This window comes from Dipteris shenzhenensis, chromosome 3, assembly GCF_047967505.1.
Source record: "Dipteris shenzhenensis isolate YYH24624 ecotype China chromosome 3, Dip_SZ_1.0, whole genome shotgun sequence".
Taxonomy (NCBI): Eukaryota; Viridiplantae; Streptophyta; class Polypodiopsida; order Gleicheniales; family Dipteridaceae; genus Dipteris; species Dipteris shenzhenensis.
The window spans coordinates 61,471,411-61,486,004 of NC_141598.1; the positions used below are offsets into that span (position 1 = coordinate 61,471,411).

The window sequence follows — 14,594 nt, forward strand, 5'->3', positions numbered from 1 at the left end:
TTTGTGCACGATATTATATTCACAAACTCCAACATTTGCTCAATTTATTACTAAAAGAGAAAATCTTACTTGGAGATATAATGGATTATTTCTTGTGGTAGAATCTTGAAATCAGAGGAAGTCAACATGAACATGGAATTATGTGGTAAAAGATGCACCCATCTAAACGGTGAGAATGACAATCAAGAAATTGCAAATTTTGTTGACACTTACATTACTTGTGATAAAAACTTGCTTGGACATAATATCAGAGATGTCCAAACCCACAACCTGAGCTAAATGAACACGTAAGATATGCAGATTATACTATCCAAAACATTCGTTACATGAAACTATGATATTAACACCGCTACAAAACGACATTTCATGATTTGATAAACTACATTAGAATAGACATACAAACATATCTTTTATCAATAAGATCACAAATAACGAAGCACCATTATTCCTAAAAATAGAACCAAAAGATATATTCACAAATACTTTTAGCACAAAACTAAGATATCTATGGCAATCAAATATGGACATACAATATATTATGGACCCATATTCGGCAACAATATATTGTACTTCTTACATCATATAAATGGATAGCAAAAAATGTATGCACAAACACACAAGAAAGACTAAGAAAAATGGAAAATGCATTCTTATGTGCACAATAAATGAGTGCATAACTAGCATCTTTCATTAGTTTATCTTTACCATTGCATAGAATAGCGAGGGAATTTTATTTCATAAACACAAATAAACAAAAAAATAGAGAATTCATTCTTAAAAGAAACATCAACTACAGAATGAATCAAAAAACATAACATGCGATACTATTATAGATAAATGTAAGAAAACAATACAACGTCTATGCTCAACAGATAACAGGATCTCGTATGCAAGAGAGAAAAGCAGATAGTATGGAGAATCAAAAACTTGATTACTGTAAAACTGATACAATAGATGGCGTTGCCTCCCAGCCGTGCGCTCCTGTGTGAGAAGCTTCGATGGCATGCTAGAAACAGTAGAGGATGGAGGCTGGATGCTAAGGAATCAGGGTTGCTGTAGTTAGTGATGATATGGGCTTCACGGGCTTGCTCTTATTTAGCCTTCAGTCATAGTCGGTTAGACCCAATTGGGAGACCGACCTAGTCGACCCAAAACGACCGATTGGAGGTCGGTCCCAAAATAGGCCACCGACCACACGATAGAACCGTTCGGCCCAGAGCCATCCGGGATCATCTGGGGCTCCAAACGGGCCGCTCAACTCGAGAGTGGGCTACCCCGGTAAATGCTTCATCTACCCTCCGTACGGTCAGTCATGGGATGCCTTCCCGCACTTGCATGTAGCCTAGTTGGTAGTGTGCCAACTCTATCTAAAGCCGTCCAGCCATCAGGCCACACATGGCTCCCATCTAGTGTCCAAACCAGGACCTATCTGATAACCGAGCTACTTAAATGCCTTCTCCTCATATGGGGGGCTTACAAATAGAGTTAGCTGTTTCTCGCATAGTTACACGAGGGTGGAGCATTGATATCTAACAATAAATACATAAAAACACAAAACATGGATGATATTTGACTTGCTACATTTGCATCAGAATATAACTACAACAAAGGAAAAATAACAAAAAGAAAGAAAGAAAAAATCATTAGATTTGTGAATTTTGATATTTTACAAGATCCAAAAAACCATTATTATGAACAACTACTCTTATACTATCCCTTTAAGAATGATGAGAATCACGAACTACTAATACTCCAAAATCATATCATTCTTAGGAATGAAAGCTTATATACAGTGTTCCATGCCTAGTTGAGTGTGGCCCACTTTGGTATCAGCAGGATTGAGATGTGTGGAATTCGAGACGCAAAAATGCAATGACAACTTGTCTACATAAGAAAATAATATTGAAGAACTAAACGACAAAGATGCAAGAATTCAAAACCGCCACCATGCAGAAGATAATAATTTTACAAGTTATGACATCAACTTAAGAAAATATAGAATTACAAAACAAATGATAAATTCATTATTCCCATTAAAAAACAATACCTCATGCAAAATGTAGAATTCTTCAAAACAATTAGATCCCTTAACAAAGAACAAAGAGAATTATTTGATGACATAGGTGGAGCCGGATCAGGAAAAGCATACCTTCTTCTACTTATAGTTCAAAGTTTGCTATATTCTATAATCAAAGAGAAATACTAGATACATTAATTTCACTCTATGAACATGTGCAACTAGTCATGTTTTACGAAATGTCATTGGTATATAGATGAACTCTTGAGTTTGTATACACTTGAATGAGAACATTGAAAAGAAATCATGCAGAATATTTTGGAGATGTTGATGTCATTTTGTGCAAAGATTTTTATCAAGCAAAACCAACCAAGGATGGTGGGATATTCAAACCTGATAAAGACATGATACAAACAATCACAAATACATATTGGTTAACAAAACCATTATGTTATGAGCTCAAGCAAATAATATGACAAAAAAACAATCAATTTATAGAAGCACTCAACTCATTCAGAAAATGCACGCACAATAATGACCACATACAATACATTAATAAAATCTGCTTTTGCACACCACCAACAAATCATACTTTTGCACACCATCAATAAAATCTGCTTTTGCACACCACCAACAAATCATACTTTCCCTCATCTATACTACACTAACTTCAAAATGAACAAACACAATGAGAGAATACTGAACATGGTAACATGCAAAGAATACAACATCAAAGCGATTGGCAAATTCAATACCAATAATCCCCTCCCTACTAAAATATTAGAAGATCCTAAGGCAATAGACAAAATGAGAACAACGAGATGAATAAAAGAAGAAATGTTAGTCAAACTATGCTTAGGAAACATTAATCAACAAGACGGTTTAGTAAATGGTGCAGATGGCATTTTCATGACTACATCCACATACAACAATGAAATCGTATGGATACAATTTCAAAATCCAAACATAGGAAAGGAACAAAATAGACTAACATAGATGCATACACAAAAAACATCACCCAAACATGGACACCAATATTTCAAATTACAAAGGAAGAACAAATTGGACCATCAAAAACATGCGACAAGAATTCCCAATTTAGGTAGCCACAGCTAGAACAATTCATAGAGCACAAGGACTTACCATGGAAAAATTAGTGCACCAAAGGGAATTCGCACACATGGTCTCACATACATAGCATTATCACGCGTTAAAAAAATAGACAACCTTTGCTTACTTCAACCAATTGAAGAAAACACTTCTCTGTAGAACAAGATGTCCACACAAATATGAAAAGACTAACAAATGAATCAAAGTTGCGCAATAATGAACGCAAACAACAAAAGAATGAAAAAACACGACATACTCGTAACCTCTTTGAATACTCGATCATTACAAAAGTATAAAGAAGACAAACAAAACACAACTTTACTTATGAGCTCAGACATTCTCTAACTACAAGAAATGAGAACTAACAACGCTGAACCATATGTTCTTGAGAGTGTTCAATGCATAAACAATCGGTCTACTTGCACGATTGTAAAAAAGCACATTGCCATAAAAAATAGACAAACAAATATCACATTATGATATATAAATAACAATAACGGACATACTCATAACCTCTTTGAATACTCGATCATTACAAAAGTATAAAGAAGACATACAAAACACAACTTTACTTATGAGCTCATACATTCTCTACCTACAAGATATGAGAACTAACAACGCTGAACCATATGTTCCTGATAGTTTTCAATGCATAAACAATATTATATTAATAGGTGATTTTAATATTGACATGCTCGAAAAAACAAACCAATCATCAAACTTGAAACAAATCATGAGTACTTGCACCATACAATTCAATCATAGCACAACAATGTATGGAACACAACTAAATCATATGAGTACTTTTAATTGCACCATACAATTCAATCATAGCACAACAATGTATGGAACACAACTAAATCATGTTTGGACCATAATACCAAATGAAAATAACGACTGTGGATCAACGTAGTACACATATTGGATAGACCATTCCGTAACATATATACACACATAACACCACTCTACATTTTCTTCAAACATTCAACACCATTTCTCCTCCTTTTATCATCTATTCCTCCCACACGTTTGATTGTTCTTAGCCACATTCATGAGTATTTGATGAACTCCTTCATTTTAGATACAATCACAATGTTACCAATCATCTTGATTTACAACAATACTTTAATATGGTCACATGTTCTATGCCGTTAATCTTGGGGCGACCTTGCAATTCCTTACTTTTGCTAGACTAAGATTTCATAAAGAACAGGCCGCAGTGGTTCGCCACCTTTTTTTGCATGGAGTCAACAAGGGTGCAACTTGTTTTACGAGTTGAGTCTCAGCACCTCTACTTCCAAGGTAGGTTTGTTGGGTTATTTTGGAGCTTATAGTGTAAACAGAGCTTTAGTGTGATAGGTGTGAAAGGGGTTGGTGTTTGTCTTTGCGTGAGCTTGAAGAGTCACTTAACCTTCGGGAATTAAGTCAGATTTGTGTGGCATCATCTATGATGTCAGGGGGATTCTCTCCACTGGCATCATTAGTGGTGTGTGTGAGGAGAGAAGGACCTCCCCCTGCCTAGGTGGATTGTACTTGCTTGTCCACATCAATCAGAGTACTTTTATCTTCCTATCTTGCACTCCATCTCCTCTTACTCTCTCTCAGCCATGGAGATGATCTATCCCCCTTAGTGAGCCTACGCTTGTCCGCCTCCATTTTCCACACGCAAAACCCCTAGATTGGCTTTTATCACATTTTAACTGAGGCTTACAGAAAGAAGTTTCTGCTTCCTCTGCAATTCGATTAGAAAGATTCATACGTTCCACAATTTGTTGTAGCAGCCAGACGGCAGCTTTACAAAGAGAATGGTCACTTACACTCAGCCATCTAAATCCGGGACATGAGATTAGAACTTTAACAAATTCAGAGACCCTGTTCGCAGATCCATGAAGGAAGAAGAACATACATCATCGAAGGTGGAGACAGAAACGTATTCCGAACAGCTTCCAATGAACACTATTTTCACAGCAGAGAAAAGGGGGGGGGGGAGAGAGAGAGAGAGAGAGAGAGAGAGAGAGAGAGAGATTTGGAGGGGGGGTACTCCTCAGATTGAGAGATAGAGTGCCTCGTTGAGCAGCGCGAAGCACGACAGCTCATCTGGGGGCAAATAAAAGGCTCTCTGAAAAGGTTCAGAGGCCCAATCAACAAAGGCACATAGGCCTGGTGACAAAAGTTGAGACTCTGAAGAAGCACAGAGGCTTGAAGACCTGGCTGCAAGAAGCTGGGTGCTGCCTGTGCAGACACAGAACATAGACACAGAGGGGGGGAAGCTTGCACGACATCTCAGACACATGTATGACATTCAAACTGCTAGTGTCGAAGCAAGCGTTGCAACATATGAAAATACCTGCCCTTTCGACATTGGTCAGCTGCCAAATATGGCAGGTCCCCTTTGACAAACAAGTGAAAAACATAAATTGGGGTATATCATCAGCTGTAAGGGCATCAATCTTATCCCTGTAATTTTAAAAAGACCCTTCTATACCCTCAGTTGGTGTCGATGCCAAGATCCAGGGGCAGAAGAGAGAAAAGTCAAGCCCCAACACGATCCTTCACAACCAACAATGAGAAAAGCTGCAACCAACTGACACGGGCACACAAATAATCAAAACTAAAAGTCAAGGCAAGAGAATTGGCATTGTTACATGGATGGACTTCCAAGGGAAAGGGGCATACATGACTAAAACTCTGACAAGTGAGCAGTCGATAAAACAATCACCTATGACAGACAACTGATGTAGAAGAAAACAAACATAAAGATGGCACCAAGAGAAGGAATCATAATGCTGTTGTCAATATAGAATCGCCTCACATATTAGTAGCCTCATAATACGCTGCTTCTCAACAATCAAATCACAAAATGCTTTTGATATCTTGGTCTAGCATAAGCATAACAGTGTAACTAGCATGGAGCTTTCTTTTGAGGCAAACTTCAAGGTTTAAACTTCAATTATGTGAAACAATGTTATACATCCTCTCTTACTTAGTGAGCCTTTTAGTACAGCATCCTTTTGATGCTAGAAGAATTAGCAGTTTTACATACATCAAGATGCACATTGAACAAGTGCCTTAATGCATTTTTTGAACCAATAACTGACACCAGGCAACTATCTTTCAATACGCTTTGAATACAAAAACTTCAACTTGAAGCTTGAGTCACCACGTGCGTCTTATTCTCTGCAAGTCAGCTTCCTGGGTGAGTACACATATACAGCCACCTGATGGTCTCATAACAGTAAAGCTTCCATAACGTTTCCAGAGCAGAAGACTCGTCTTGAATTTTAATGTGACGATAGTTACAAAACCTCTTCAATGCTTGTAGATGTCTTTGATATAACCGGAAGCAGCAGCACAGCTGAAGAAGTTCTGCTTTTCAATCACATGTTAGCGTTCAAACAGTCAATCATTCCTGAATATAGTGGAGAGCACCAGCTGCTGTACAAACTTTGCATGAAGTGCCGCCTCTTCCAATTTCTGTTCGCATTCCTCAGCAGTCAGAGAAGATCCCTTGCTGCAGTCATGTTAATTACATCAGCACTCTTTCTTGGTTATCAGAAATTATCTTCCATCATTTGCTTTACGTTTCCATCAGTAAACAACTTTCCAACAGGGAGCTGTCAAACATGGACTCCAAAAAGTTATTGAGACCATAAAAAATGTTGTGCACTTTCCTAAATGAAAAAAATGTTTAATGCTTTTTTAGCAACCAGGAAGAGCCTATTTGAATTTACTTTGCTTCTTCATCCAGTTCATGGACTCCAAAAAGTTATTGAGACCATAAAAAATGTTGTGCACTCTCCTAAATGAAAACAATGTTTAATGTTTTTTTAGCAACCTGGAGGAGCCTGTTTGAATTTACTTTGCTTCTTCATCCAGTTCATCTATAATCAAATGAATCTGTTAGTAAACTTCGTTCAAAAAATCTGCAATGTCACTGATAAAACAAAACAAACCCTCATCCACCTAACAAAATACCACACAAGTCAGTGACGAGAGATCATCCATAAAAGTAAAGCTTGCTAATCCTAAACCAAATTTATGCTAACAGCTGTAGCTAACCTTGTAGAATAGCATAACCAATGCAATCAGACTGAATCTACTGTCATCTGTATTTGTTGCTAGTTGTTGAAAAGAGTTGCCATTTTGGGAATCGTAATTTTGAGTTGCAAGAGCAATCCCCTCTTAAAGGGGACATTAAATACTCTCATGCAGCTGCTGAATTTTGTAATTTATGGGCTCCTTGACCAATGACTCCTGCATTTTGCGCAACCTTGATTTATAAAACAATGCCACTACTCTACACAAACTTGAAATAGCTGCGCATAGATAATCAGCCAAGTGGGGATCTGATAGGAGCAGTACAACGGACTCCTCCATGCACATGTACGAGTTAGAGAGGGCAAAACCCAGTGGGCTTTGGCACAGGCTCTAGCAAGAGTACAGCCCTGATACCAAGGGGCAGCAAACCCCCGAGGTGGGCAAGCATCCAACCTAAGCTTTAACTATCACGATTACAAACAATCTCTTGAAACCACAAAGCAGGGCCAATCTAATCAGCTATGTAGATGGTTACCGTTGGCCTACCTAGAAGCTCGGGGATGGGAGTCACTCTCATATAAGTTAAGATACAGATTAGCAGTATAGATACATTTGTAGTGGCTTCCTAATAACATCTACGTTGCCAAACTGAATCCATGAACCAGCATTGCTTATGGGGCCATCTCCTCGACATGTAGCTTATTACCTCTTTGTCCTTGTCACCAACACACACAATTACAACTGCCCCAGCTACAAATAAAACCACGTAGATTCCTTCAGTTTTATGCTGAGAGAGAGAGAGAGAAAGAGGATCGTGTATGAATACATTGAGTAAACGACATGTCAATTCCAAGTACTTTGACTAAAAGGCGCTGTATTGAGTTATTAGCCACACTATGCATCTTCTCAAAGATTTTCTAGACGACAAGAAAACACGGCCACTCATTTCTGCCTATCAGATGGCAGAAAGAGAGAGAGAGAGAGAGGGGGGGGCGGGGGGGGGAGAAGCATTTTATGATGTAGCACGAGAGGGGGAGAGAGAGAGAGAGAGAGAGAGGTGTTGACGATTTTTAGTGACTTGCAACGCAAGACTTCTTCCCTACATCACATTTCTAGGCAGCTTCAGTTTCCGATGACGTTTGGAATTGTGATGTGCCATTAATTGCTCAAGTCAGATCATGCCATCATTCGCAACTAAGAAATAGATAGTCCTATCTCACCTTGTATCATGCTCATCGGAAAACAAAGAACTGGTCGGAGAAGCCTCCTCGCTAGCTGCAATTAGCTCGGAACAAGTCGAGTCTACGGAATAAGAAGACTATATTGAAGACCGGATAGAATAGAATCCCTCCCAGCATGAAAGCCATTGGCAACAGACCGGTGAGATTTCTCTCCTAGAAGAGCTTGCAAAGGTCCTTCTGGAAGTTCCTTACCTATCAAAGAAGGGGAATTGGTTGATGTGGTTGTCTTCCGAATTCTCCTTCGGCGCTGCATGTGCTTTCAGATCAAAATCGTCAAAGAAACCAGCTCTATGTCACATTATATCTCTCCCATATTGACTCGCAACAGGCTATAAGAGTGCGCATTCTTTACTGGCTAATGCATCGTCAACGTCTACTCTCGAAAGTTCTAATAACACCACGCAAAAGATTGGCGTGCAGGTAGGATATCTTGAAAAAATGCCCGTGTTGAAGAGTGATATGCCCCACGATATCGTTTCCAACTTTGGCACAGCACACGGGACATACCTGCAAACCATCATTCGCACCGGGGAAGTCAATTCCATAACCAAAAATGGAGTAAGACTAAAGGCGACGAGAAGAGGCTCACTAAGAACGGCACTAAGAACGGCCTTTGCCTTACCACAGACTTGGATTCAAAGCAGTGGTCCTCCTCGAGGTGGAAACAAAGAGAACCAATGTCGAATTCCTCGTAGCAAAAAGGGCATGCGAATTCAGAGCGCAGGTCATCGTCTCCTTCCAGGTCGTCGAGACTCAAGGGGCGATCTGAAAAGGCAAATGGAGGGGAGAAACAGTGACTAAATCATAGCACAAGCAGGCAATGAAACAAGAGCTACGAATCGAAGCAAAGACAATCCAAGACGCAGGAAGCGAAGAGAGAGGAACCCAACTGGTCCTGAGGGGCAGGCTGGAAGGGGAGGGCTGAGCATCGCAGTGGGGGAGGCAAAGGAAAGTCTGCATCCAATGGACATCCATGGAGGGGGGAAGGGAATGGAGGGAGGCAGAAGCGAGGGCTAGAAGGAAAGGCAGGTCATGGGCAGTGGAAGAGATGCAGAGAGAGGGAAATTTAAGGACCCAAAAGAAAGGGGTCTGAAGAAGGGGAAGGCGAAGAGGTGTGCAAAGAAAACACGAGAAAGGGAGGGGAATGTGAGGACCCAAAAATGGTCTGAACTTTGAAGAAGGGGAAGGGGAAGGGGAAGGGGAAGAGGTGAGAGAAGAGTGCTGCAAAGAAACCCCGTGTGTCGGTTGTGGTGGACAGACAAGGGCATTCGTGCAGCACCCACTTGCCTAAAAAGCTTGGGCCTTTTTGCTGGCCCCCAGCAACTTCCACAAAGAAGCAAACAACAACAATCACAGAAAGAAAGAAAGAAAGAAAGCAAGCAAGCAAGCAAGAAAGCAAGCGTCAGTGCTTTGTTGTTTGTGCATGAGCAGAGAAGTGTTGCTTCAGTGTGTTGGTTTTGTGTGGAAACTCAGCTCTCTCTTTGCTACACACTCAGTCACACACACAAACTTTAAGATCAACTCAGCTCTCTCTTTGCTACACACACACACACAAACTCGAAGATCAACTCAGAAATTTGAACTTCTCATCAACTCAGCTCTCTCTTTGCTGCACACTCACAAACTTTAAGATCAACTCAGCTCTCTCTTAGTTGATCTTTGCTGCTCCTACGAGCACCTAAACTCAACTCGCTCCTGCTGCTGCTCCTCCTCCTCCTCTGCTCTTTTTGGCTATGGCGTTTGGCTCTCTCTCTCTGCATACTACACACGTTCATTGCATCCACGCTCTTTTTGGTTGCCTTTCTATTCGTTTGGCCCCCTGCGCACACACAGTTGGTGAGTAGGTTTCTCCAGAGCTCGCGCTTGTTGCCTCGTCGCCACAATTGCCTTGTTCCATCACCAAGATTCCATTTGGCCTTTTCCAATTTCCTTGCACAAACAACAAGCCTCCAAGAAGTACCACGAGCATACATGGGTTTATGTGTTCACTTGGTTTGTGGGTTTATGCTCACTTTATTCACGAGCATATCTAGGTTCATTGATTGCTTGACAAGCAAATTTCGCTTTGCTCGGCCCAACAATTTGAGGGCGTAGTCAGCACACCTAAAACATGAAGATAGCCCAAATAACAAGATGAATGATTTATATCATCCAAGTGGCTTGCCTCGGATCCAAGAGCTGCACATGCATATAAAGAGGGATCCTCTCCACATGTGGCACTCTAAATGGCTAGCATGTAGTCCTTAAATCAGAAGAAAATTATTTTACCTTTCAAAAGTTGGAAAACCATCACTATCCCCTTCCCACACATAGGGTAGGCCAAAAAGCTTGTCACTCAAAGAGAAATGGATTGATGCACACGACCAATAGTCCCTAGATGTTTGCATTGCTGCCCCTTCTCGCATCATATCAATGGCAAGGCGTGATTCACACAACGAGGACCACCTTAGTCACGCCACATACTTTGTCAAAGGTTAAAGGGTCAATGCCTTACATTTGAGGCCCCAGATGAGGAGGACATCAGGGCCTAATCGATTTTGGGATTAGTTAGCGGAGTGATGCAAGGACCATAGTTTGGTGTCCATACTAGACTACATGGTGGCTCATAAGGCCATAGTTTCGCTACTATTTAGATAGCCATGTGGCCACCTTATCTAGCCACCATATGGGCAAATTTGGAGCTCAACCTAGAGAGCTAGTAGGGCATAGGGCATGCAATAGAAGATCATGTGAGGCTCAAATGGCCTCAAATGTGTCATGATCGGGGCCGGGCTGTTACAAGAGAGGGTCAACTAGATGGTCAGCCTTCTAGCAAGTCAGTGGCATTTCGATAGGGTCGAGCTAGATCATGGTGGGAACAGGCTATACTAGTCAACCATTTAGAGCCCTAGTTGGCTAGCAAAAGGGCAAGGGGGCAACCCTCCTTAACTTTATATAAGGACCACTTTGGGCTCCACTTTCTCCCTCCAAGGATTCAATGAAGCCTCTAGAAGGTACACAAAATGCATGCTAGCAAGGAGGGATATTGACTAGCAATTGACGAGCCTTTTGTCCAATAGAGTTGTAATCAGTTTGGTATAGCCATAGAGCTATTAGGTCATGCATGCCCATGTGGAGTACCTAGAGTGACAATTTTGTACCTTGATTTCTCTTTCGAAGGGGCATGATAAAAATATTTTCTACTACATTCTTTGTTATTTACTCTTCCAAATCTAAGTGTGCCTTCATACCTATTCGTGTCCACATGTGCAAAGAGAGATAAGTGTGCAGGTCAGTGCGATCCATTGGAACCCATGAAAATGTTTTCTGCTGCCTAGTTGGTTGTGTACTCTTCCAAATCGAAGCGCGTCTTCATTATCTATTTGTGTCCACCCATAAAGAGAGGCATAAGCGTTAGCATGATCCATTGGAACCTATAATTCTGTTTTTGGGACAATGAGGGGTGTGTAACGTTGACATGGAATAAGACCCAAAGGATCTACTTTATCAATCTACTTAGTCAACTAATGGAAGGAGGCCCTTTTCATGAAGAAAGGTCATTCCAATAGTGAAGAAGTGCCTTTGGAGACGGATAAGTGCATGATACATTGAAACCTTTTATTCTTTTTTTGGGATAGTGAGGTGTGTCTAACTTTGACATGGAATAAGAGCCCCAAAGGATCTAGTTCATCAATCTACTCCATCAACTAATGGAAGGAGGCTCTTTTCATGAAGAAAGACCATTTCAATAGTGATTAGAAGTGCCTTTGTCAAATAAGTCATAAGGGCTTGAATTACAATCTCTGGAGTTTTGGATTTCTCTAGATTTGTGGATGCTTATGAGGAAGGCAAATTGGACAATTGCCCTTCATGTGAGGTTAAGATCTAGACCCACTTGGTGGTAAGGAGAATTTGCTAAATCGCTAGGCCATAGTAATGCCATCGCTAGGATTGTAAAACCTATAGACTTGGTTGAAATAAAAGAGTGAGACGACAAGGCATTGTCCTCCTTGGGATAATGGTAGATGAAGTGATCCCTTACATCCTTCAAAGTCTAGACAATATTGAAGGATAGGGAAAATTTTGCACCATATCATGTTTGGCTTGATGATTTCAAAGACAAATGAATTTCATTCACAAATATATATAATAAAAACTTTTTTCATGCAAAAAACTCACGCCTTAAAAATGCCCATGGAAGAGCTTGTTCCCATATTCAAAATAGTTCAATTGGAGGATATTGTTGCTTGCATGATGAGTTATCGATTCCCCTTTTATCTTCCCACTAGTCTTGATTGTAAAAATGAGAGAGAAAATTTGAGTCTGTGGAAGGATCCAAGTTTGCAAAGGTGTAACTTGATGACCTAGAAAGTGATGATCTCAATTCCTTTTTGTTATGAGGAATTTGACATTTGTTCTCTTTGTTTCCACTTCAAGGAGGACAATTTCTTTGAATCAAAGTTTATGGTAATGATGATGCTTCAATATATAAAATTATCCTTTCCCCTCTCAATCTTAATAACTGAGAAGATGATAATGATGCACTTTGAACTTTTAAGCCCTCCTTCTATGAGTAATTTGATCTTTGGAGAATCATTGCTTTGAATTAAAGTCTTGAGAATGCTATTGATTTTATAGATAATTTGGGAAAAATCACTTTTAAGTTGACCTCAAGTAGAAGAACTCTTGATACGTTACTAGTAGTGAGTCAATTCTCAAGTGATAGACTCATCTTGCCGGGAAACATTAGAACTATCTCATCTTCGATGTTGAATTTGAGATATAGGGCTTGATCTCCTTTCTAATGTTGAATTTGAAGTATAGAGCTTGATCTCCTTTCTAATGCCATTTCAATTGATCATCCATGTCTATAGTTTGACATGCAATTATTCTTATGATAATGTCCATAGTACTATATCTAACCAAGAATGTTTTTTGTTTTGAACTTATATGTTCCATAATTGTTGTTATCAAGCTTACTACTCTAATCCAAGAAGCATGTTTTGCCATCATTTGTAGATTGATGTAAATCTATTTGAGATTTTGAACTTTTGTTTTACATCACATGAGATTCAACTCAAGATCTCTCATCCATATACACACTCCAAATGCATTGAGAAAAGACTAGAACATGGGAGAAGGGAAAGGTGGTGGAGAAGTAAAAAGAGCCAAGATACCATGACATATTATTTCATAAAGCTACAAATTACTATCACTAAGGGAAATCTACCACCACCAAAACAACCAAAAATTGCAGAATTCGTCAAAGAAGAAGTCAAAATCAAACGAATCATATAGTTGCAAACAACAATAGAGATATAAAATGTTGCAATGAGGACTAAAGAAGCAATTGAAAACAATGAAGTAGCAATGATAGATGCAGAATTGGAAAAGGAAATTTGCAAAGACACACCTAGCACAAATGGAGCCATTTCAATACCCTATACACACATGAAAATGCCTAAAGAACCTCCACATGCAATGAATTGTAAAGAAGAGAAACTACTAATATTCTTACCAAATGTAACACCTATCAATCAAAGCATGTCAAAAGGAATAGTTGGAAAGTAAGTAAAGAAAGAAGAAGAACAAAGTAATACGAAAGGATCTAGCAAATAGGCAACTCAAAACCAGAACTACCACAATATATGTTGGTGCCTAATGATCAAATAATGAAGTATTTGAATGCACCTGAGAATCAGGGGCAAATATTGTTAATTAGAGAAAAGAGGTATGTGACATTCAAGGACACATTCAAGAACAACCTTACCAAGCAAAGCTTTGAGAGCTACATGAGAATGTACTAAGAAGTACTATATTAGACATGTAGGACTGCGTCACCAAACAAAAGTTATCCCTCAATTCCTATCATTACACAAGAAGATCGATCAAGGGATCATTTTAGAATAGACAGGGAATTTTGTAGATAATAACTAGAGCACCAACCCCAGACAATGGAGAACTTTCAAGAAAGAGCCAACAAAAAATCTTGAGCCACCAAATGTAACACCTATCAATCAAAGTATGTCAAAAAGGGTAGTCGGAAAGTAAGTAAAGAAAGAAGAAGAACAAAGCAATACAAAAGGATCTAGCAAATTGGCAACTCAAAACCAAAACTACCACAATATATGTTGGTGCCTAACGATCAAATAATGAAGTATTTGAATGCACCTGAGAATTAGGGGAAAATATTACTAATTAGACAAAAG

General features: G+C 39.5%; 1 protein-coding gene across 2 annotated transcripts; it reads right to left on the reverse strand.

The window, feature by feature from the left end:
- Window positions 1-6,147: 6,147 nt before the first annotated feature.
- On the reverse strand, window positions 6,148-10,351 carry LOC147904122 (protein DEHYDRATION-INDUCED 19 homolog 7-like). Of its 2 annotated transcripts, none has more exons than XM_087370776.1 (6): window positions 9,297-10,351; window positions 9,029-9,171; window positions 8,833-8,913; window positions 8,599-8,656; window positions 8,386-8,440; window positions 6,148-6,638 (listed from the first exon to the last, which is right to left on the reverse strand). In XM_087370776.1, exons 1-6 carry the CDS (start codon window positions 9,379-9,381, stop codon window positions 6,527-6,529), a joined length of 534 nt encoding a protein of 177 aa, XP_087226902.1. In that variant the 5' UTR covers window positions 9,382-10,351; the 3' UTR covers window positions 6,148-6,526. The 2 variants fall into 2 exon arrangements, with proteins under 2 accessions (XP_087226902.1, XP_087226893.1); XM_087370767.1 differs by having other exon boundaries at window positions 8,386-8,467.
- Between the last annotated feature and the right edge of the window lie 4,243 nt (window positions 10,352-14,594).